The sequence below is a fragment of the Amphibalanus amphitrite genome, unplaced genomic scaffold (genome assembly GCF_019059575.1).
Source record: "Amphibalanus amphitrite isolate SeventyFive unplaced genomic scaffold, NRLGWU_Aamphi_draft 000052F_arrow, whole genome shotgun sequence".
NCBI lineage: Eukaryota > Metazoa > Arthropoda > Thecostraca > Balanomorpha > Balanidae > Amphibalanus > Amphibalanus amphitrite.
In genome coordinates, this window is record NW_024881548.1 from 50,248 (window position 1) to 74,116 (window position 23,869).

At 49.3% G+C, this 23,869-nt stretch overlaps 1 protein-coding gene across 2 annotated transcripts in view; it reads left to right on the forward strand.

Moving 5' to 3' along the window:
- Positions 1-3,029: 3,029 nt before the first annotated feature.
- The window catches only part of LOC122377881 (lachesin-like), a 38,381-nt gene continuing 17,541 nt past the window's right edge, over positions 3,030-23,869 (forward strand). The window contains exons 1-2 of one of the 2 annotated variants that reach the window (XM_043358426.1): positions 3,030-3,256; positions 23,387-23,466. In XM_043358426.1, the coding sequence (XP_043214361.1) occupies positions 23,397-23,466 (70 nt within the window). In that variant the 5' untranslated portion in view covers positions 3,030-3,256; positions 23,387-23,396. The remainder of the gene's footprint in view (positions 3,257-23,386; positions 23,467-23,869) is intronic. The other variant, XM_043358425.1, reaches the window with a different exon arrangement.

A 23,869-nucleotide genomic window follows, 5' to 3' on the forward strand; every position in this document is an offset into this window, starting at 1 on the left:
GGTCGCGGGCCAGTCTGGCGGCCGCGCGGTGGGCGGTAGCGACGTCCACCGGGACCGCCGCCTGGGGGAGCGCGGTCGCCTCCTTGGCGATCTGGTCGGCGCGCTCGTTTTCGTCGACGCCGCAATGGGACGGCACCCACTGTAGGTGGATCCGGCGGGACGGACCGGCCAGGGCCGCTAGTTCGGTCCAGATGGCGGCTCCTAGCAGGGTCTTCTGGGACGCCGGGCCCTCTCTCAGCGTCGCGAGGGCCGACTGCGAATCCGAGCAGATGGTGATCGGCGCGCTCGGCTGGTGCGGGTGGTCGCGCAGGTGGTTCAGGGCCGCGCGGAGTGTGACCATCTCCGCCCTGAAGCTCGAGCAGAGTTGACCGGCAGGGACGCGTAGCTCGTCGGTTGCACCGTCCGGCCACTCCACAAAGGCTCCTGCTCCTCCGCTGCGGACTCCCGCATCCGTCCAAACCCAGATGGCTTGCTGGGGGAGGGACGCTAGGTGTCTCTGCGCCGCCTGGTGCAGTTCGTCAGGTGGGGCGTCCCGCCGCAACGCTCCGATGTCCAGGGAGAATGTGACGTGTGGGCAGGCGGCCACCTCCCACGGCGGCGCGCGGGCGGGCAGCAGGGGCTCGATCGTGAGCACGATCCCAGCAGCCCGCCAGGTGTCGTGCCCCACCCCGCCCCATCTGAGCTCGTGCGGAACCCTCGTTCAGATACGTAATATCGCTATCTGCCACCTCGCGGTTCCCTTGTCAAGCCGAACTCATAGGCGGCGGAACGGGGAGGGCACCGCGGCACCGTGCCCCCTTTGATTTTGGCATTTTAACATTAGCCCTATGGGCGTTGCATGGAATGAATGGGACCAAAAGTCGGCAGTACCCCCCTTAATTGAAGGTATTCCGCCGCTACTGGCCGAACTGATGACACGCAATGGCCAGTCAGTCACAGCTCAGCTTCCTGCGGAACACAGGAAGACACATTCAGTGAGAGTCGGTGGTCATTGATTGTGTCAATATTATTGACATGTTGACTAAAGAACGGTTATATTGCGCCAATACTGTTGCCAGTAGCAGCACCACCAATCTTTTGAACTAAAACCACTTGACATCGGTAAAAAGAAACCCTCTAGCTTTTTTTCAAGCAATCCGTGAAATAGAGGGGATTAGAAAAACCGAAAACCCAAATATTAGCACTAGATAACATAGATCTTAAATTTTGGCCAACATTTTTAAAGCATAGGTACATCAGAGGAGATGTTGGCGGCTTACCGTCGCGTCTGTGATGATCTCTGAGTCATGTCGCATCGTCCGTTTTGTTACGCCCGGTAGTTCAGCGGTGAGTCGCTGGCAATCTGGCTCACTGATTCAACCCCTCCGACGCCGGCGGGCTGTGTGGCGAATCACCTTTTACAAATGTTGGGTATTGATAGCGTCATTCAGCATATGTCGGTAGGCGCTAATACAGAAATTTTTGATGATAACCTGTTTGTTTTCAGGGCGCTGGAATCAGATGAAATAGCTCCCATATAGGAGATAGTGAGGTTGTTGATGGTAGTTATCTGAAGAGTGTTGTTTCCCAACTCAGAATAATTGTAATGTGCCATCGATTGTACCTTTTACCGCAACCCTGTCGATACCTATATTAGAAGGCTTGCCTTAGTTACTAATAGTCTTTCATTTAGAGAAAAATATCTATCACTAATCAAAATCGTTAGGTATGCTGGTTCTGTTGCTCACCCCTTATCTACAGGCTACAGCATCGGCGCGGCGCACGTCTTGGTGATTCCTGCTCTGTTCCTCCTGTTTCGTTTTTTAGCCGTCAACCTTGAAATTTACCACTTTCCTAACAACTCAACAGGAAAAAATGGAACGCGATATATGGGAAAAATGTATGTTTCCGAATTGTTTTATTTCTTCTTAAGCAGTTTGAACAAAAATAGAAGTCATTTCTCATTTGAAACTACCCCAATTATAACGATATGATAGTGCCCGTTATTGGCAATGTAGGTGGCAGCACCGTCGACTGCGACTTTTTCGCTGTAACTTCGACCTGCCCGAGCCTCGTCAAATCGCATTTTTACGCAAAACCAACTGCAGGGCTAGTGTTTTGGCATGCTCCCGCCAATTTATATCTTTGTCTAACGCGAATCTGTGAGAAAAACCCCTCTGTCGACACACCCTAATGTCTGTTGCCCATGACACATCAAAATAGACTTGCTCATAATGTTTGAAATGAAACTGGCATGCTATGATCTGCTTTTGAATCGCAATTTAAATTGGCTGGGCGACAGTACATTTCTTGTACCAGTTTGAAACGTTATGGCGGGTTGCACCGTTCTTAAATGCCTAAAAAAACGCACACCAACTGCTCGTTGATATTACTACAAGCAATAGTAGCATGGCATCTAGGCGAAATATGAATTCCACAGAATTGAGCTGCACACACTTCATTATCTAGCAACTCATTTCATTTTGAAGGAAACATGCTCTCTCCATCTAACTAAATAGGTATGGTTAGACATCTATACGTAATATCTGAGCTCGATGAAATCACTAACCCGATGAAAGCACCGCTCTCCGGTCGCTGTTTCCGGCAGCCCGGCTCGCCCGAACCAATGCTCACCGGTAGCCGCGGCCCCAGAATCGGCCCACCTCCGTGTCGGCTGTCCTAATCGGACGGAGACTGCATCGCAGGCACACGGCCACAACACCAGCCGGGTCAGAGCCCCACCTCCGCCGACCTTGCAGAGGTGGCACTGACGGTGCCGGAGGATGTGGCCCTCCCACCGCGCTGGACAGTGAGAAAACCAGCTTCCCGCAGCCCGGATCACAACCGCCGATAAGATCCGCGACTGACAGACCGCGGCTGGTGTGGTGCCGGCCGGCGGGGTGGCTGCGGCCGCAGCCGGGGGCCGGTGTGCGCGAGGTGGCCTCCGGGCGGAGGAGGCCGCCGCTCTGACGGAGGTGACGCGCCGGCCAATGAGACGGGTCGAGAGGCGGGGCCACTGGCCGGCGGGTCCCGCGCGGCCCGCGCCGCGCTCGACGGCTGCGGCCGCTGTGCGGCACACACAGCTCACCAGACGACCGGATACCGCGGCGGGACGGCGGGCGACGGACGCAGCAGCGCCGGGGCCGACGACATCCCCAGGACACACAGGGCGGCCGAGGTCACCCCGCCGGGGCCGGCGACACCCCAGGATACTCAGCAGCTGAGGTCACCCCAAGTCAATCTCCAGGGATCCAGCAGCAGGACCGCCAACACAAAGGTGAGTGTAGCTAAACGGTTACCGGTGACGTGTACCAGCGTTAACATAACGCTAAAACAATTAGCTTCCCAAGACATACTGAGAGATGCATCCGTTCATATTATTGTTATGCTTCTTAGTGATGATATCATGCAACAAGAAGAAAACGGCAAACGCTACCAATTTATCTTCTCGTCCCCAGAAAAAAAGGAATGCAGAGCACAAGGTGTTTGAGTCAGCTCACCATTATATCAATCCATAATTGGGCTTGAGCTTGTGTGACTTATATCATTCCGATGAATACAGCACAGAGTGTTTGAAACAAAGCAACCAGTTAACCAACCATACCCACCATACCAACCATCCGTGGTCAATAAGTAAGCATTACATTTGCCAATGTACGACCAAGAAAATGGTATTAGTCGGCAAGGCAATGAAAATACATCAAAACTGAATACCAAGGTCCAAGACCTACATCTCAAAACTCCGTTTTGTAGCTGATCTCTTCAAGGAAGGGTGCCACCTTTTGGACACAACGCAGTTTTTACAAGATTAGCCTCACATGAACCTAAAAACCGGCTTCACTTACCTATGCTCGAGACGGTCAGCATTGAATCCGCACGTGAAGTTATCATTTGCGAGTTTTGCTGCCAGCATTCGGGCAGGCAAAAATCTTCAGCACTATTTCCTCGTCGTGTTAAGGGTATTTTATAAAACATGAAATCAGCAAAGGTATGTATAAAAGTTATACTTTTGAAGCATGTTTTATCATTTTGAAAGGGTATATTTTTTCTTTATGGTATACACTTAAGTTTTAAAATTTTAATTGGGAAGTTTTTCTAGTAAGTTGCATGAAGGGTGAAGGGTTCCATAGATCTCTTAAGCATTGTAAAGGAAAAACCTTTACTCGACTTATTTGATGTTCTTTTGACGTATCTCCGCGTAACATGTGTAATCTATATAATTTATTTATTTATTATTCCTTTTTATTTGTTCATCTTTTTGTCTCAGTTGCGCCATCAATGCAAATGGCAGAATGATATGTTGCCATGACAACAGGATATGCCAGCCGTCCTAGCTGCCACATCAAACGACCTTGAGTTGTAGTGGTGATATAAACAACGATCTTTTTTTTGGCCAATGTATTAAATGCAATGTTTCGGTTTTTTGTATATTGTGGACGCGCTAACCACGTCTAAAAATTCAAATAAGTAAAATAGATTCATAGAACAAAAATTTCGGAAGGTGGCACCCTTCCTTTCAGAGAAGAGTCGAGAGCGCAGTAGCGATCCATATATGAAGTTTTGCTACCTTCTAAAAAATGAATGCTTTCAGCATTCATCATGATAGGCTAGGCAAAGAAGGATTTTTTGTTTTGTTTTTGCTGATAAAACCAGGCCAGAGAATTAAAAAAGTATGTTTGTTTTGAATAATTTTGCTTTCAAAGTGGAGGACAGGACAAAGTTAAGGCGTTTGAGATATAGAATGTATGATATGACATACACACAGTTTCAGAACATAGATGATTAACCCGCGCCCCGTTGGGCTCTGCCGAGCAACGCGCCCTGTTGGGGGGGGGGGGCAATTTGCCCCCTCCCCTAAGATCTCGAGAACCACGCAACCTAGCGACAAGCGGCAAACGGTGTTGGATAGCCCTATAAGGAACTACCTTGTGACCCAATTTTATTGATCTAGGTCAAACCGATGACGTCACAGGTCAGGTCAAAGGTCGAATTTTCACCGTTTACAGGCATTTCAAGAAATGCGTTGTATAATCGAGTAAAATGCATTTCATTGAAAATCATCGATGGAGAAATGCTCTTCAAACACATATTATGCTATTTGAGGTCACTGATACCAGGTCAGGTCACAGAGGCCAGGTCACTGGGGGGTCACAATATGAAAGTGTCGTGTGATACATGTTTTATGGTCCATTTTACATGACAAATGCGATTATGTGGGTCAGGCAGCCGTTGGGGCCAGCTTAGGTCACGTTTTGGTCAAGGTCAGGTCAAGGTCAGGTCAAATTAGGTCAAATTTCAAAGTTGATATTTGTGCATAAAATGGGTATCGATTCGATGCAGCTCGTCACGGGGAGTTCAATGGTGGTCTTCGTTTTTCCCTACGTGGTCTAGAATCGCTAAAAATTGAGTTAAAAAATTTGACGTCATCATTTTTGAAGTTTTTTTTTCGCTATAACTTGGCCAAAAAACAAGATATCAATCTGTTCGTGTACAGTAGCAACTGCGGGTCCCGTACTGAAAATTTGGTACGTTTTCTTGCTATTCAGGAAAAACCACAGGAGAGGGGGGCCAATTGCCCCCCCAACGGGGCGAGGGTTAAATGCGCACTTTGTTAGGTATCCGTGGCTAGTACACAATACACATGCAATATGCCTATTAACGCCAGTGTAAAAGGAAGCATTTATTTCGTAAAATGCATTTGGCGAAGGAGGGTGAATTGCGTCACCTTACGGAAAAATGTCAATTTGCCAGAAAACTGGTGAGAGATCAGCATGCGCGCATGGTGACCACGTCCCCAAAACGACCAATAATATTTTAAAGCTTATCCGTTCATTGGTGATACGATCGCTGATAAGTCCCTTTGAATAAGTGTGACCGAGTCACAAACCCACTCTCTTGGAAATATCTATAGCGAATCTGTGGTAATTGTTGCCCAAGGGTCTCGCATCGAGAATTGTCTTTATCCGGTTTGTCTAATGGCATTACATAATGCATTTAGAAGTTCAAGTGCCCGTAATATATGGTATAACTGAAAACCGTACGAGTGACATCTTCTGCTGAATTGGTTTATTTGTTGGTTAGTTGGTTTGCTTGCTTATTTTGTTGGGGTAGAAACTTTCAGTCTTTATTTCAAACCATTGCAGGGCCATGGCGACCCATGCGATGAAAGGGTTAGGGAAGACGGGCTGATTTCTCCATCGGCTGATTGCACTGTCGTTGGGGCTGGCATGCAATGGAAGGATAGACTTGAAGCCACACAAGCCACTCAAACTGATAACCTGGAGGGACATGCTCCTCTTAAAGCTGCCCCCAACGCCACTTTCCCTTCCGATGACGGTTGCCTGGGTGAGGTGACAGTCAGCCGGAAAGGAAATTATAATCAGTCAATTGGAATTGTATGACATTGCTTTGGAAAACACTGTCAATTGAAAGAAAACACTGCTCTGACAAAGCCTGCCATAGGTATCGTCACCGACTGCTTCAGTTCCTGATTGATGTGCTGAGAAGGATGGTCGCATAAAATTATGAAATGGTTGGTAAAAGACTTCAATAACGACAAAGACAATACACAGCACATTCCTATGACGAAATAAATGACATTCAACTGCACTAAACTAGGGGAGAGCGGGGAGAGTTGTATCATGTCCAAGTTGTATCAGGGCGAATTGTGCCAAACTTATCCAATAGATAGCGCTCGTGACACGACCAGCCGACGAGGTTTTCCGGGCGCCATCTTTCCCTGTTCTGTCGTGTGGCTGGGTGGACGCGTCTCGAGGTGAGAGCCGATTTTATGTTTTTTAATGTCATTCTAAAAAAATGAGTTGCAAGAAAATGTGTGTTTTGGGCATTTAGATGTGCACGAATTTGAAAGATCTACGTAGCGGTGGTGAGGGTAGGTTCTAAGGCTGCGTTAGTGAAAATTGATTTCTCCAGCTGTCCGCTGTTTTTGAGCACGAGGATGTTTTTTCCAAGATGGCGGCGAGGTACATGTTGTGTCAGAGCCGGGTGGGGTATGTTGTAACATGTATGTATGTATGGGTATGTTGCTTTTGATCGCGAAAGCTAAGCCTTGTCTCGCGTTTGTAGGTAGCTAGTCAATACTTGTTCCATTTCGGCACAATGTGTTGGCTTCTTTGCTCTTAACGGGCCACTTTTGCATCTAGTCTGTTGATGTTTCGTTCGTTTCGATGTTTCGTTCGGATTGCATTGACCTAAGTTTGGTCTAATAAAAGTGAAGCCTTTGAGCATATACATTGTATTAACCCCATTTAATGTTGTTGTTATGTTCAAAACCAGTAGCAAGCACACTCCCTGAAACGTGAAATACCTAGTGATACAAATTACCCCACCATGTGATACAACTCACCCAAGCCATGGGGCAAGTTGTATCAAAAACATTGTTCTATTCGGCAGACCGTAGAAGAAAAACTGGTAGCGGTAGCGGAAAAGTTACTTTGCACAAAAAAGCAGAAGAATCAAGGAAGGAGATAGTATGGAAATAATGAGTTTATCACGGATAGTTACGAGGTTATGGGTCTCGAAGTAAAAACTGATACAACCCACCCCACTCTCCCCTACTATCGTACGTTTATAAACCAACAACACAACAATTTACTCCCAATCCCTGATCCCATTTCGCTCTTCTGCAAGCACGTTGATGCCGTTGTCAACTAAACGAGCCATGCTAATCGGCTTATTTATTGTAAGACTGTCGACCGTCATCTGATCTGACGAGGGCAGCTCAGGGGCCGCCAATGGTCATCTGAAATTATGCCCTTCTACCAGATGCACACTACTAACATAACAGAGGCTCTGTACATGTTCTTCTGGAGTCTTAATGAATTATTTCTTTGAGTCAAATAAACCAGACCTTGAATGTCGAAAGGGAAGTACACGCTTCATCATAACATCAACATTTTTTTTTCACAGCTAGTGATCTTAAATGTGAATGCAACTCGAAAGAGGCGCTATGACGTAGCTAATTAAATTCCAATTTCGTTGTTAACATATGTACGACGAAAATAGAACAACAGCACCGGCTTTAGACAAGGTGTTCTGGACAAAATGATGCCTAATGGGTTTTGTATTCCGCTTACTACCTTTAGGTACCGGCTGCAGGCTTGATACAGTGTTGCAATCAGCGTGCACGATCCCTGGTAAGAAATCCTTGCATTTCTGCGTGATCGGTAACAATTCAAGGCTTATGCTTCATCAATATTTATTCGTCACCGTATTTTCTAAATAAAAAGCAAACTAAGCAAAATACCAGCTTCTTACCAGACATAACAAGCACACAGCAGTGTCCGATCAATATCTTAAAAACGGAAACCCCCAATTACACCAGCATCTCCACAACGCGGGACCGCAGGTTGTTTGAACCCACTCACCTGTAAACGCTGCAAAAACGCCCGCCGCCAAACGAGAGGATGAGCTTTGCACGTGCAGACCGGAGCGGGTGTCCTACAAACTGACGTGCACGACACTCTACTAACCGCGCGGTGTGCCAAATTTGAGTGCAATCGGCCCGGCCGCTTTCGAGATCTCGAAGCGGCACCCTGCACGTGCGCACGTGCAAACTGGGTCCCAACTAACCTGTGCAAGGCACTCTACTAAAGAGTCCCTAGCGGTGTGCCAAATCTGAGCACAATCGGCGCAGCTGTTCTCGAGATCTGAAAGCGCCACCCTGCACGCACGTAGTGTTTGTCTTTTCAAACAACCTGCTGTTACGTTGGGTGGCTATAGATCTATGCCAAGTCTTGGCGTAATCGGCTCAGTACTCACAGAGTTAAGGTAATTGTAACAGAACTATCACCTCTTTTTTTTGCATCTGGCACGTGTACTAGGGGTCACCAACAAGCAAAAATAATAACACAGTGCTTGGAGAAGGGAAGAAGCTATCCGTAACACTAAACTACAAGTGATCCGCTAAGTGCTTGCCGAGATATAAGACGTACAAAGCGTCCCCACGGCAGCCGGCCGAAAATCAGATTATGTACTGCATCTTCACACATGGGAGGCATCCCCACTACTTATGTTCAAACAAAAAGGTTCAAGCAAAAAGTTTCTTTATTAGAAATGGAGGAATAGAGGAGGAATGAAATAGGGGCGTTTTTAACGCACCACCCCACTCATGAAGCGATCGCACCACGCGAATGGTCAATAAAAACAGTCTGTAGCGCGCCGGCTGTCCTGCCGCGGCGGCCCGCTCACAGCGCGCCGGCTGCAGGCACATGCGATGCTCGCCGCGCTCACCCCTCTTGGTCAGCAGGCGCTCGCAGGAAACTATACAGTGGGTCGGCGTCGGACGCCGCCGGCCGGCTCAGTCCAGGTTGCATTGGAAGACGAGCCGCACGTGCGACATGGCGGCGCTCAGCGGCGTGGCGCAGAACGGGCACATGGGGTGAAAGCCGCTGGTACCGTGCGGGATCATGATGGCCGACCAGTGGCGCACTGTGGCCTCCAAGTCCATGTGGTCGCACGGACTGAAGGCGTGTGTCGGCCGCTCCCAGTCCACGTGGAAAGACGGCTCCATGCCCATACAGAGGCGCACCACGGAAGCCGTCTATGGGGATACGCGGACCATGGTTATCAAATGACCAACGGACCGAGTCAGACGGACATTCACACAGACTTACAGATAGACAGGAAAAGGACAGACGAAGACGCTCAGGCAGGTATTCAGACACGATAACGATATGATAACGACATTGTGTCATATATGTACATACACGTATATGGTTAACGGATGCATTATCCAGATGGCAAACCTGCTGCCGCATCGTACCCAAAATGCAATACGAACTGTTGAATTACGACCCACACACCCTGCAAATATACCCATGCGTCAACAAACGACTATATATAGCCATTGAATGGCATAACAAAAGCAAGGTACCTACGCATTAAAAAGTGTCAACAGCGCACGTGTGTGGGGGAACTTTTTAGGCATTATATAAATGATCTTTACGCTACAATGCCAGTGAAGGTAGTTTCTTACCAGTCATTGGCGGCTTAGCTGCCGATCGCGCTGTGGCGGCGGGGCACAAAGACCGAATGCGCGAGCTGCACAAGCTCATCCCATATTTTGTCATGCCTGCATTTGGACAGATGGACGTTGTCCGAGCTATACATGTTTGAGTCAGACGGCCATGACGGCTGGCCCGATGTCCCCTCAGCACCATCCCCGTCCCCCACCCTCCGTGTTTGGGGGCGAGTTGGAGTCCATTGGCGGCGCAGGAGCGGCATCCAGTCCATCGGGCCGTGCACCGCATGTGTTCTCGCCCGCGGCACTGTCGTCTTCCACGACCCGCTCCACGCCAAGAAATCGGTGACCATACTGGTCAGTGAGATCCTCTATCTCCGCAGCAGAGGTGAAAAAACCCTGCTACTCGCCTGCGTGCGTAGGTGACAGCCATAGGAATAACGAGACAGATTCGAGCATCTTAGTTGATGCATCTAAAATTGATAACTAGGCCGTTTCCGCTAAAAGCAAAGCTGTCTTCCCATAGAGGGCCACTATGGACCACGCCACAAAAATTTAGCAGCGTCATCTCTTTGTAGACAGCTGGGGCTGAAAAATCCCGCCGGTGCGACAGCCGGTGCGTTGTGAAGCGCCATAGACAACGCAGGAAAAACGGCGACAGCGCGACAGCTTGTCCCCGCTCGTCGCCGGTTGAACGGTGGCGGGGACCGGCGCGGCCTTGGCCGCCGCTGGAGTAGGGGAGGACCGGGCGACTGGGACGGGGGACGTCACATCTGGGCCACAACTGGGGTGAGGGCCATGACCATCGGTCCCAGAAACTTGGTAGGAGCGTTGATAATTGGTTCTGACTACTGAAGCAAAGGCAAGTGAATCAGTGACAACTGACAATCCTTTCCTGAGTTCAGATTGAACTGGGCCCATAGCCCATAGAGTTTACATAGCCTGGGGACTGGGTCAGGAAGCCAGGACGAGCTAGGAAGTCCATCAGACCTATAGGTAAGTTGGATTTATTTTGCTGTTGTTGTGTCACTGAAATGTGGTGATGCGTTGTAATGCCCAGAGGCCGAAATTTGAAAGGTCAGTTTCTTTCTAACATTCTAGCCCCATTTTCAATTTTTTTTAGGCCTTCAGGTGATGAGGAAACGTAAAAATATGGTACCTTTACTGTTTCTAGATGACTTGTAAAAAATTCGTGACAGCTAGACATCGCGTAGGTGACAGCTTTTGAGTTTTATTCACCTCTGCTCCGCAGAGAGGGCCCTGAAGGCCGCCAGTCCCTCGGGCGAGAGACCCATCCGGGGCACCACACTCAGTACCAGCGCACGAACTCCCTCCATCAACTCCATCTGGTCAAAGACCTTCCGGAGTTCATGGACGCAGGCGCGTTTGGCCTCCTCCACGTTAGCCACCAGAGTGGCCGGCCTGTCGGGCTCGGGGCGCCTGGCGAGCGCGTTGCCGCCAAACGAAATGAAGGCGAAGTCCGGGTGAACGTCGCGCATGGAAAGGTCACGGACCTGGCTGCGCAGCCACCGGAGGTCGACATCTAAGTTGGCTCCGAGGCCGGTGCGAGCGCAGCTCGCACCGGCCTCCAAGCCGACGAAGATTCGGCCGCAGGAGGCTCCCAGCCCGCGGGGCACCCGGGAGAGGCGGATGGCGTGCGAGTCGCCGGTGAAGGCGACTTTATGACGGTGCGTAGTCATAATAAAGGCGCCTTCACCGACGACAGCACCACCAGCCGCCGCTCCACGGCTGCCGCGTGCGTCAGACAGTGCCGCGCCCTCGCCAGCGCGGCGCACCCGGCCGTCGTCCGTCGTTCGGTTGGCGGCAGCGCGCCCGCGACCGGCACCCGACCCGGCCCGCCCGCCGTGGCCGTCTCTAGCCAAAGGGTGTACTTTTTTGGTGTACCCCACCGCCACCGACGCGACTTCCTGATTGTCCGGCGCCTCGTCGTCGGCCGCCACCTCCTCGGTCGCCCGCGTGGCCGCCACGGCCGTGTGTCCAGTAGGACCAACGCTAATGGCAGACAAAAAAAAAAAAAAGAGAAGAAGTCATAACTTTGTCCCCACAATATGTGACACATCTGTATCAAAATTAATCAAGTTCATGAAAGACTAGATGGCCAGCTTTGGCCGATAACTGTACGTTGTGATTGGTATATTTGACGGGGTCATAACTCATAAGTTTGGGTGTATGCGGTTATATTTTCATCAGCCGGGCCGGTCCTGTAGCTCAGTTGGTACTTGGTTAGAGCGTTGGACTCCGCGTGGTGAGAGCACGCGTTCCCGGTTACAACAGTCGGGGTTCGAAGCGCGACGGGCGCTTGACCTTTATGGGCCTCCTGATAGGTATGGTTACGGTTGGTGGCAGGCCGTAGCCAGGCGAAGTCAGTGAGGGGACCGGCCGTGCGCGGCTATGCGTGCACGTTAAACTTTTGACTCTAAATTCTGCCATGGAACTGGAATTGCGCGATCGGAGGGTAGAGGGCAGGGTCACCGCAACAAGCTTCGCTTAGCGGTGGCTCTGTCCTTGTCAAACCTTCCTATGAAAAGTTTCCGACTTAATTATTTAAAAAAAGATAGTATGAGTTCGATGAAGTTGACTGAGTTGTAACTAACGGTGTGCAAAATTTGAGCGAAGTCGGCCAAGCCATTCTTGAGATGTCGAAGCGGACTCCTTATGTACGTGCGCACGTACAGTCGGTCGGCCCCACCTGTGACATGAGTCCATGCCACAGGTGCCACAGGAGTTTGTTATTGTAATAAGTGAATGAGGTCTTAACTTCACCAGAAATCGTTAGGGTAGGAGCTTTCCAACTGTATTTACAAAACCTCGTTGGCGAGTCGTAATCGGGATCGGGTCTCAATTTTGTCTCAATTTTGCGACCAATATTTTTCATGAGTTTCAATTTATCATGAGTTGAGCGTTTTGACCCTCGCCGGATTGGTTATACGCGCCGGGCGGGGGGCGGGGATACCCCCTCGCCGTTTCGCCCCCATGATGGAGCTATAGAGCGTCGCGAAAAAAAAAACGAGCGTCGGAGCCCTTACGTGACACAGCGACTGGTACCTGATTTTGAAGTCTCAGGTCAACCGGTGACCTCTGAGTTCAGGTCAAGTGGCCCAAGGACCCACCTCGGGTTTCTCGCAAATAACTCGCGTAAGAAGCGGCCGATCGCGACGAAACTTTTAGCACCCTCGAGTTTATCAATTTTACACCTAACCTGAAAATTTCATGACCCTGACTCAAATGACCTGTGACGTACTTTTCGAGACCATGTTTGGGGCTTGGGCCGCGCGTTTGCAGTCTTTTCGTGGTCTCAAGCGTTCATTACATGTGATGTGATGTTGCTCCGATGCATTAGGGTGGATATCAAGGTCACTTGAAGGTCAGGTTAGGTCGCTGACCTTTGATGATCTCGGTTTTTAGCTGTTTTCGAATTTAGCAACCATTTGGGCATTTACGAAGTAGTTTTGGTGGCTTCATAACAAGTTACGAAGCTGCCAGTGGTGGTTGACGGTGACACATAGGTACTATGAATACCCATTACTACACCTACTGGTTGACCTGACCTTATCTGACCCGACCTGGCCTAAGTGTATGAAGCCATCATCTACGATCCAAACTAACATGAATTTCGTGATCAGCACCCCGAAAATACTTTTATAACAGCTTCACTTTGGGGGGTTCTAAGACCTAAGTACTTCTAACAGGTCCCGATTTCCTCGACTTTTGGGTCTTTGACCTGACCTGGAAGGTCAACTAATGACCTAGAACCTTAAAATCTGGTATCATAGGGGTCCTCTCAACACGGGCAACACGCACGTGTTTTTGGCGAAGCTCTAGCTCGATCAAGTGCCGAACGGCATTATTGTCTAACAGACTCCCCCCCCCCTTATACGTTCCATCGTGGCAAAACACCAATACGGGCGAGGGTTATCTCTATCGAAGCACCCTTTTGCACGCGCCGACGGCGCATTCCTGGATTGATCACTCCTGAATTTAAAAATAGAGGTCGCCTGAACTCGCGTCCTTGTCTCCGAAAGTACTGGGCGGATCCGTAAAATACAAACGGCGTTCGATAGCACTGTCAAATTTGTTGAGGGAACTCCAATTTCATTGACCTCGGGGTGACCGATGACGTCACAGGTCAGGTCAAAGATAAAATGTTTCGCCGTTCAGAAGGGGTCTTGTAGGGAATGCGCTATAACATCGAGTAAAGCGCATTTTGTCGAATATCTGCGATAGGGCGTAAGTTGCCTAGTACATATGTTGCTATTGGAGGTTACTGATGATACCAGGTCAGGTCACAGGTCAGGTCACCAAGGGTCAGCACATGAACCCAACTTTACTAAGGTTGTGTGATGCATGTTTTATGGCCAATTTTACATTTCCAACTCAATGGTGCTGGTGATAAGACCACCAGGTACGGTTTAGGTCACTTTCTGGTGGAGGTCAGGTCAATGTTAGGTCAAAAAAAGTAAAATTGCAAATTTGATAGTTTTGTATAAAATGGGCATTGATACGATGCCGCTCGTCACGGCGAGCCTAATGGTGGTCTTTGTTTTGCGCTAAGTGGTCTAGAATTCCTAAAAATGGAGTTTGAAAATATGACGTCATCAATGTTGAACAGTTTTTCGCTATAACTTGGGCAAAAAAAAGGTACCTATCGATCTCAAATTTGGTATGTGGATAGAAGGCGGTAGGGACTATCACATGTATTCCGGTTTTTTCGAGTTTCAATTTTTTTCCGATTTTTTTTTGCTATTATATTAAAGATTAGATTTTGTATTTTTTGGGGTCATAAAACTGAAACCCCCATTACACTGCCAAATTAATAAATCCCTCTCATACATTGTCGACCGGAAACCAACTCTCGTGAGATTATGTCTGACACTTATGTGTGCCCAAAAGGGGAAATTTTATTTCAAGTAACGCCTAATTTTCAATCGGCATTTAAATGCTATCATGGGCAATGGGCATGGGCTTAAATGGGAATTAAATCGGAAATGGGAAATTTCATTGGACATCCCACATTTCTAGATACAGGTTTAATCAACTTCGCAGGTAAATATCAGGTATCATAAAAACGCCAAATGAATATTAAAAAGGGCGCCAATATTTCTTTTTCTTGTCAAGGTGTTTAATACTAAACGTGAGTGACCCCTTACCAAGTATTCAAATACCTTTGTTTAGACAACAACTGAACTGGTGCTATGAAGAATGGTTGAAACTGGCAATTTTTCGATCTTAAAAATAACTTGTCCCCAACTCATAAACAAGTGACAAATTGAATAGCTGAGCAAATGCAAAATCACCTATAGGTATCAATAAAAATAAAGAGACTACGCTATTAAAAAAAAAACAATATTTCATCTACTGAAATATTTCCTAAAATAGCTCATAAACTGTGCGGACAAGTCCCAGCGCAATTGATTCCGGTCCGAGGGGGACCACTTTTTCGACTACCTATAGATGGAGGTGTCATACAATTTTCATTTTTCATTTGGGTGGTGGGCCGGCGGTGACCGGAGCTGGCCACGGGGACAGATTAGCGCCGTTCGGCGGCGCCCGGACGCCTCCCGCGGCGCACGTTACGGCGTTTAGCACTGGCCGCCGCCGCTAATCCCATCAGGAAGCTGCCAACTCCGGCCCGATTCGATTCCGCCCGATGTGAGTTTTATGGCTTTTATGGAAGGGTCCATGGCAAGCCGGCGAAAACAAGAATGTCGAGCGTCAATCCTGCGCTGGGATTCATCGGTTGTCTGATTCATCAGTTGGTGCTGATTGTCCTCGGCACCCGTGAGATGACACGGCGGCTGCCTCCGATTAGCATCAATTTTTCCGGCTCCACCATCGCCAGCTCGAGCACCGTCAAAAACCTTGGTGTGTGGTTCGACAGTGATATGACTTTCGTCACGCACACAGCCGATGTAGTGCGGCGGTGCACTGGCACTCTGTGTGGACTCAGCCACAGCAGGCATTGTCTCCCTCAGTCAGTGCTGGTCACACTGGTGCAGGGGCTGGTGTTGTCGGTTATCCGATACTGTCTAGCTGTGTATGGCGCTAGCAACGTGACGCAGCGCCGGCGGCTCCAGAAAGTCGTCAGGTTTGCGGCGCGTGTGGTCTCCGGCCGGCGGAGGTATGATCGCGTGAGTGACGTCATGGAGCGGCTGGGGTGGTTACAGATTGAAAGCCTGTACAGCTACCACTGTCTGGCACTAGTTAACAAGATGCTTACCACTGCTGAGCCGCAGCAACTTGCTGATAATCTTGTGACACGAGCGAGTCTTCACGGCAGAGACGTTCGTGGTGGAGAACAGCTAGCTACCCCTGCCATATGTACGGAATCGGGTCGCCGCCGCTTTTTGTACTCCGCAGTGACGGAGTACAACGGGCTTCCTCCAGCACTGCGCAACGTAGGTCAGGCTGCTTTCAAGGCCAGACTGAGAAAGCACCTTCATGAGCGCGAGCAAGTGACGTAAACGGCGGTAAATGTATGCTGAATGTGTTGTCAATTTGTCTGATCCGACTGTGTGAAGTGTGATGCCGCGTGTTTGTTTCATCATCATTGCCCCCCATTCTGTATCTGACTCGAGCATGTAATAGCCGTATTTTTCCACGGATTTGCCTCACGATGTGAAATAAATAAATAAATAAATAAATCGGTCGTGGGTTTCGGCGTGGGCCGTTGTGGAAGATGTACGTTACCTGATCTGCATCTGTGGTTGGGTGCCATTCTGAGGTCCTGCTGGTGCCCGGGCTGAAGAGTGAGATCTCGATACTCGGTACTACTGTATATCCAGGCCAAAGAGCGGCGTCAAGCAAACCTAAAACCGTAAAACGTTATTGGAGATCAGAAAAAAGAGAAGACATTTTCTGCTCAGATTTAAGCACAAAGACAACGCAAAACATCCACACTGCACTACAGTGGATGATTGGCATAAGTCACGTTTATTTATCTTCACCCCTCACGGTATCAAAGAGTCAAGCTGATTCGGCAAAAGGAGGAAATAAACAAGTGTCAAAAGCATCCATATATCTGCTGATATACCTAAGGACAAAATCACCAGATCCATTGGGCCGGAGAGGAGCAAATATGTAGCTCAGCTATTGGAAAAAATAGTGCTTAAAATATAAAATACGCAGGGTTATTTCTAAGCGATGAGCTTCGTTGAAAGGAAAAAGGATCAAAGCAACAAACTAAGACAGGTGCATACGAATATGCGCTGGTAGGTATGCAATTGATGAAAGAAAGAGATCATAGCAAAATATGAGAAGAAAGGAGAGGACAGCATAAGACAGAACACATAATAATTCCAGGAAAGGAAAGAGCTCAGGAGAAGGGATGGAGACGGCAAGAGGAGAGAGTGAAAGAGAGAGAGTGACAGTAATAAAGAGAAAGAGAAAGAAAAAGAGAAAGAGAAAGAAAAAGAGAAAGAGAAAGAGAAAGAGAAAGAGAAAGAGAAAGAGAAAGAGAGAGAGAGAGAGAAAAAAAAGAAAGAGAGAGAGAGAGAGAAAGAGAGAACGAGGGAGAGAGAGAGAGAGAGAGAGAGAGAGAGAGAGAGAGAGAGAGAGAGAGAGAGAGAGGGAGAGAGAGAGAGAGTTGGGTCGAAGAAAAGATACTCTATTCCAACGCTGGGGTAAGAAGATGGCTTTGTTTGGCTGTTTCTCTGGCGCGAGCGTCGTACTATTCCGGCTGAAAGCGCACGAGCTGCCGCAAGTCATCGGACCACTCTCCTTATGCAGATTTGGCGGGCAACATTTGTCTGTCTCTGTTTAGCTGGCGTCCTTTATGAAGCAGTTTCGGTTTTTGGCTTGTGAATTGATGACAGCCGAAATAGGAGAAGCCGAAATGGGAAGGGTCTCCAGATGTTTAGGTGCAGTTTGGTTCGTAACCGTTTCTGCTCTATCATAACTGTGCACTGTGCAGTGTGCAGTAATTATGCAAGGTAAGAAAGGAGGCGACATCATTCCTTCCGGTCACTTGTGCTGAGCTATGCCCTCTGGTTATCTACCTGAAATAAGAACGATTAACGGGACTTAAATAGGAAATATAGGTTTTGATAAAGAACATTCTGAAAAACTTATTCATCTCCATTAGGGCAAGCAGTGACATTGCTATACCTACTTTTTCTCAGACCGGACGAATCCGAAAAAGACTGATATATCCATGATATATCTGATATATCCTATCCATGCCCCATCATATGGCTCCTACTTATTTACTTACTCTCTCTTATTTTAATTTTTGACCATAACCCTTCGTGACCCGACGTGCCGAGGGTAGTTGACCTCACCCCTGGCAGACCAGTGCCCTGCCAGAATGACCTCGACCGTGGCGTCCGCGGCCATTCAGGAGTCGACTCTCTCCCATGCCAAGCCTGTCTGTGTGACCAGAGTCGAGCTGCGGTCAGCTCTGCGTCCGCTCCGACACCGGACCACTGCAACATTGACGAGACACCGGACAAGTTTCATCCGGCGCCACCAATCGATGTCCTGACAAAGGGGAGAGCCGGCCGCGCCGAGCCGCCGCGCCGCGGCCAGGTAAATAGCCTGAACTTGGCGCGCGCTGCGGCCGGCCGGCCCGCTCGTAAAGCCCGAAATTGAACAGGGAGCCGCGCTCGCCGCTCTATTAGGCTTCATGTGTGCGCCCATCTCCATAACAAGCACCCCGCATGCCATCCGATTGATTTTCGACATCACGAATGTTGAATATTTTATTGTCACGCCAGAGGTGGGTATTTATCATTCAGAGAGCAATCTCTGATCGGTCCAAGTCGATCCGTCGGTCGCGTCTCCCCCAGGAGAGGGTCACAGAGACACAGATGGGTTAATCACACACGCAGCTACGCACAAACGTGTCATCAGAGGATACTTGATAATTAAATGCCGCAACAGCTCAAAATAATGTAATCAAATCAATGTTGAAATGAAAAGCAATGTAGGGTGACTCAATGCAAGCAATGTAGGTAACTTGCCTGTCCTGTAGCTCAGTTGGTAGAGCATTGGACTCCCGGTAGTGAGAGCCCGGGTTCGAGACGCTCCGGCGCTCGATATTTGAGACTCCTGACGGGGATGGTCTGCGGTTGGTGGGAGCAGCCGCAGCCAGTTGAAGCCAGTTGAGTGGGACAGGCCGTGTCCGGCTTTGAAGGGCACGTTAAACTTTGGCATCTAAATTCTCCCGTTACCTGGAATTGCGCGATCGGACGGTAGGGGTCGGGGTCTACGCAACAAGCTCTGCTTAGCGTGGGCTCGGGCTCTGTCAATCCGTCCATTCAAACATTCGAGCTAAATTTATTAAAAAAAACTCTTGAATATCCAAAGCTTCATAAAACCATTTCAATGTAAAACACTTTACAGGTTGCAGACCAACGAGAGAAAAAAAATGAATGGCTCATCGTTTGAGCCTATGAATCGAATCCTTTGGCCCACCAGGGAGCCTCAACAAGCGCTACATCACACAACGTAAAAGACAAACCACAAAAATGGTAGGCTAAAAAGACCGGATTAAGTAAGCTGAAGACAGTAAGATTCAGTGAGCATTCATTGCTGATGGTAGGTGGGCACCTACTTGAGATAATGCGCAATGCAAGCATCATCGACAGACAGTGGTTTTGAAGTGGGCATATATCTCCGAAAGGATGTTTTCCCTCCGAACAGACTAAGTCCGCAAATCCCTGACCCGTAACGAAAAGTTCACAATCGTATTACCATCTTTCTGTTGCCCACTTTTCAATCAAGAACGGATAACTTTGTCCGTCCCCGATCACAACTTGGAAAAATACACAAGCGCAAAGTTTCAATTGTGTTAGTGAGGATTTTTAAGGCTCTCAGAGTGCGGCCGGTTGGTACGTGATTCTCCTGCCGCCGAGATGGACATGCCCGTCCGGTGGAGAGCTGGACCCCGAGTCCGCCCCCACACAGCGCGGCTCGGCGAGCGGCGCTGCGCGCTAGCCGGCCGACACAGAGAGCTCTGCGAACAGAGAACACCAACGCTCTGGAACATATCATACACTTCAGCAATAACTTGGCCAGCCCGGTTCGAACATGCATTATGCAGGCGGCAGCCATGGCTGGCCGAAATCCTGAACGGCATCACGCTTTGTGCGGATACCAGGCAGATAGGTATTGGGTCCGTTCGTGACCGGGAAAACATAACTCGGGGTATGAGGGAGGGCCAGGGCAGGCATAACTCGGCCGCGTCTCCAGTGACCGCCGGGGACATAACTCCATCGCCGGACCAATTGCCCTGACCCCCACACAGGGAGCAACCGCCGCTCGGCGGGAGGTTCAGCTCGACCAGGCGCTGCTGACCGCCCCACGAGCGCGAGGGAGGAGCGCGGTGCTTCCGACCCGGGCGCTGACCGGGCGCGGGGAGCGGGGGAGGGGAGTAGTCCTTCCGGCTCGACCGACGCGTCTCTCGGAATGTCGTCGGCGCGTTCGGCTGTTTTTCGGGAAGGGACAGTTTGACAGATCAGAGGGCGCTGCCCGGGCCGCTCCCGAGGAACAGTTTCCAGTTGAGTGCGCCCGTCTCGATCGCGCCGCCCTCGGTGCCGGGACGCTGTCGACTGCCCGGTCAGCACCCTTTCAGTGCTGTTCCGATCGCGACTCAATCAGTTGTTGCAGAGCACTGTGCACTGCACTGTGCACATCCAGTGCGTCCACTGCGGGAGAATCTTCACCTTGCTGCGGTCTCTGTCATACTGCAAGTGAGCTTCATCGCATCATATCCAACACTGATGTTTGCATCAATGCTTTTTAACTTGCGAATTTATTTCGGTTTGGTTCCGAAACATTCTTTTGGCTTTTATTTATAATTTTACCATCAGCCGCTTGACTACCGTCGTGTTCAATTAAAATATCAACAACCGTTCCTCAGTCTATCCCGTTATCTCTACCTAATTACCCACTCTTTGCATTCGGCCTAAATACATAGGTACTTATCTCTCATATCGATACACTTTGTGGCTACGAGTGCGGCACATAGCCCGCGTGTCCAGTCACCGTATACTAGTGGTGCCAATTTCATGAAATTTCAATTCCAATTCCGATCCAATTCCAAGAAATTGCCAAGTAAATTTCCAATTTTGTCCAAAGCGGGGGCTATTCCAATTTTTAACGATTTTTGCATTTTTTGCGTAAATTTTAAAAGTGTTTAAAAGCGTTTAAAAGGCCTCCGTTTTAAAATTTTAAATTTTAAAGGCCTTGTGTTCCGATTAATTTCCAAAAAAATGTTAAGAATTCCGTCCAAATTCCAAATTGGAATTGGACAAAAATTGGAATTCCAAGAAAAGAAATTCCGATTGGCACCAATACCGTATACCCTGCCCACCGTCTGCGTCCTCGGCCCACCTCCTCACCCAGGCCCACTTCTGTCGCGTGTTGTCCATCCCGCCGCCAAACGACTGACCAGCAGCGTATAATGCCGGCCGAGCCGACAGTTTACGAGCCAATTTTCCACCGTATTTGGCCGTTATTTTAGTCCTTCAGGTTCGGCTATTGATTGCATAAGCCGCTTTATTGATACGGAGGGCGATGATGCCTCCAGCGGAGAGCCAGACGAGCCGGCGGCAGCTCACAGAACTCTCAGAACGAGCTTGGTGCCGACGACTGGGAGCCACGGGCGCTCCAGAAACTATTGGAAAGGCTTCGGCGAATTATAGTGGTGTACGGTCTGTCTGGTCTGCTTTGGCCTTTGTTACAATGGTCGCGTCTGCATTTCATGCATTCCTTTTTGGAAGTGATCTCGCACTGTCATAGCTTTTGCCAAATTGTCAGGGAACTCAGATTTGTTTTTCAATAGAAAAACACAATTCTAAAGAAAAGTGTTTTAACTATTGACAACAAACCTTCGGTTACCCGCACTAGATCTACACTCGCCCGCAGAAACGGAAGAAATAGCTACGGGCCGAGACTTTATCTGTCGATGCTGATCGTGAATTGCCGGAAGACATGGCAATTGACATGAACCATGGCGTCAGGCACCTACTAATGGTAGCCGTATAACGTGGCCCTTGACGGGCCTAAGTAGGTGCACGTCCGAATTCTAAAGCTGTCGGTTGAAGCTAGGTAGTTGCCATGATGCATTACTTATACATACAGCCTTACATCTATATGATCGCTTTCCGCCTGGGCCATTTAGCGACGTATCTTTAAACACTGTAGCACTGTGTTAAGTGTGCATGTGTACACTGATTTTACAAGACTTGGCTCGGTCATCCTAAGCGTAGTACAGTCCACAGCAGAAGTAATGTGTGGTTTCAGTCATGGGTATGTTCTGCTTCTGAAGCCTAGGAACGATTAGCCAGACTGCAACGAGACTTAAAATGTAGGCTGTAGCTTACATGTATCTTCACCCTTGCAGCTACAAATTTATCGATTGACGTCTTCTTTTCAATCAGTCCGCATTTAAAAATCGTCGGTCAAAGCCATCCGTTGAGATAAGTTAAACCACACATTACTTTAGCGGTGGGCTGTACATACGTATAACCTTACCTTGGCCGATATTTGATATCCATCAATCGTCTCCTTCAACTACAGTATCTTACCCATGGTCGGGACAGTAAAGTGGCGGTGGCCCAGGTTTCCCAACTAGGCGCACATACATACTCGTACTGCCACTGTCACCCAGAAAAAAATGGCAGCCGCTTGTCCAACCTTAAAAAAGCAATTGCTCCAGTCTCCGGAAAAAGTATCAACTGGCAAGTGGCAGGATCAAGATTGGAGCGCTATGTAAGGTTTTTAATTTACCAATGAGATACACCGTTTTAGAGTCAGCCACCCACTTCCCTCTTCCATCACCTGCCATATTCTCAGACTTGTGACAACAACGGGCACCGCACGGAGTCATATTGAGCGCATTCGCGGGGAGGTTTATGCCCGCCGGCTAAATTGTTGTGGCGCGGCGCTGACTCGGCGGTTCGGCTAATAGCTCATCGGCCGTGCGCCGGGGCAAATCTGCGCCACAATAGCGGGCCGCCGCCACACTCGGAATAATATCGGCACTCGGCACCGCGGCGGCCCGCGGACCGGGCTGAGACGCCCAGGAGGGCTGAGCGGGCCGCGCGACAGGGTGAGCCCCTATATTGGAAGGGTGACGTTATGGGATAGTTTTCAGATTTCGTAGATGACGCTTTTTGTGTCCGCATGATAAGAGGCTATTAAAATAAGAGGATAAGAGGCTATTAAAAAAATAATTATTATTTTCTCAATTCGAATTTATGTTTAAGGTGTCAAGCACAGAGGGTTGCAGACACATCGCTTATTCCCGAAAAAAAAGAAACACCACCAAGGTAGGTGAAAAACTCTAAAGATAGGTCAAAGATTTGCCGTCCAAACCCAAAAGGGAGTAATGACCCGTGAGACAGTGGCACGCCACAAGATTCATCAACTGTTGTCGCTCAGGACCGCGTTATTTTTTCACAGACTGGGAAAGATGAACGGCACATCGACTCCTGTGGCGCTTCTAGCGGCACTGGCTGCTCTCTTCAGTCTTCTAACTGCAGGTGAGGCCAGGCAGACATCAGGCGTTGAACGCCGTGCCCTACTGATCCGTGGTGCATCACATGACCACAGGGCAGCACCACGTCGCACTATCCAACTCGCATTCTCCAGGCTAGCTTTTCAATGTAAGTGACAAGTAGCAGCGGGGCTATAGCTAACGCGCTGTTTTTCCCATAAGATGGGCTGCGTTACCCGTTCAGAAGCTGTTGTTTATGAGAGACGCCGCCGTTCTGAGACGACGCAGCGTTAACGGGCGTGACAGCGCCACCCGTCGGTGGCGCGTGGGCTCCCTACCGACGACCAGGAGCCTGTATCGTCCCCCCCCCCCCTCCCCAGCGGAGCGAGGGGCTGTGTAAACGAGGGGTGGGCGCGCGGCGCCCGTCCCGCCCCCTCTCCCACCCCACT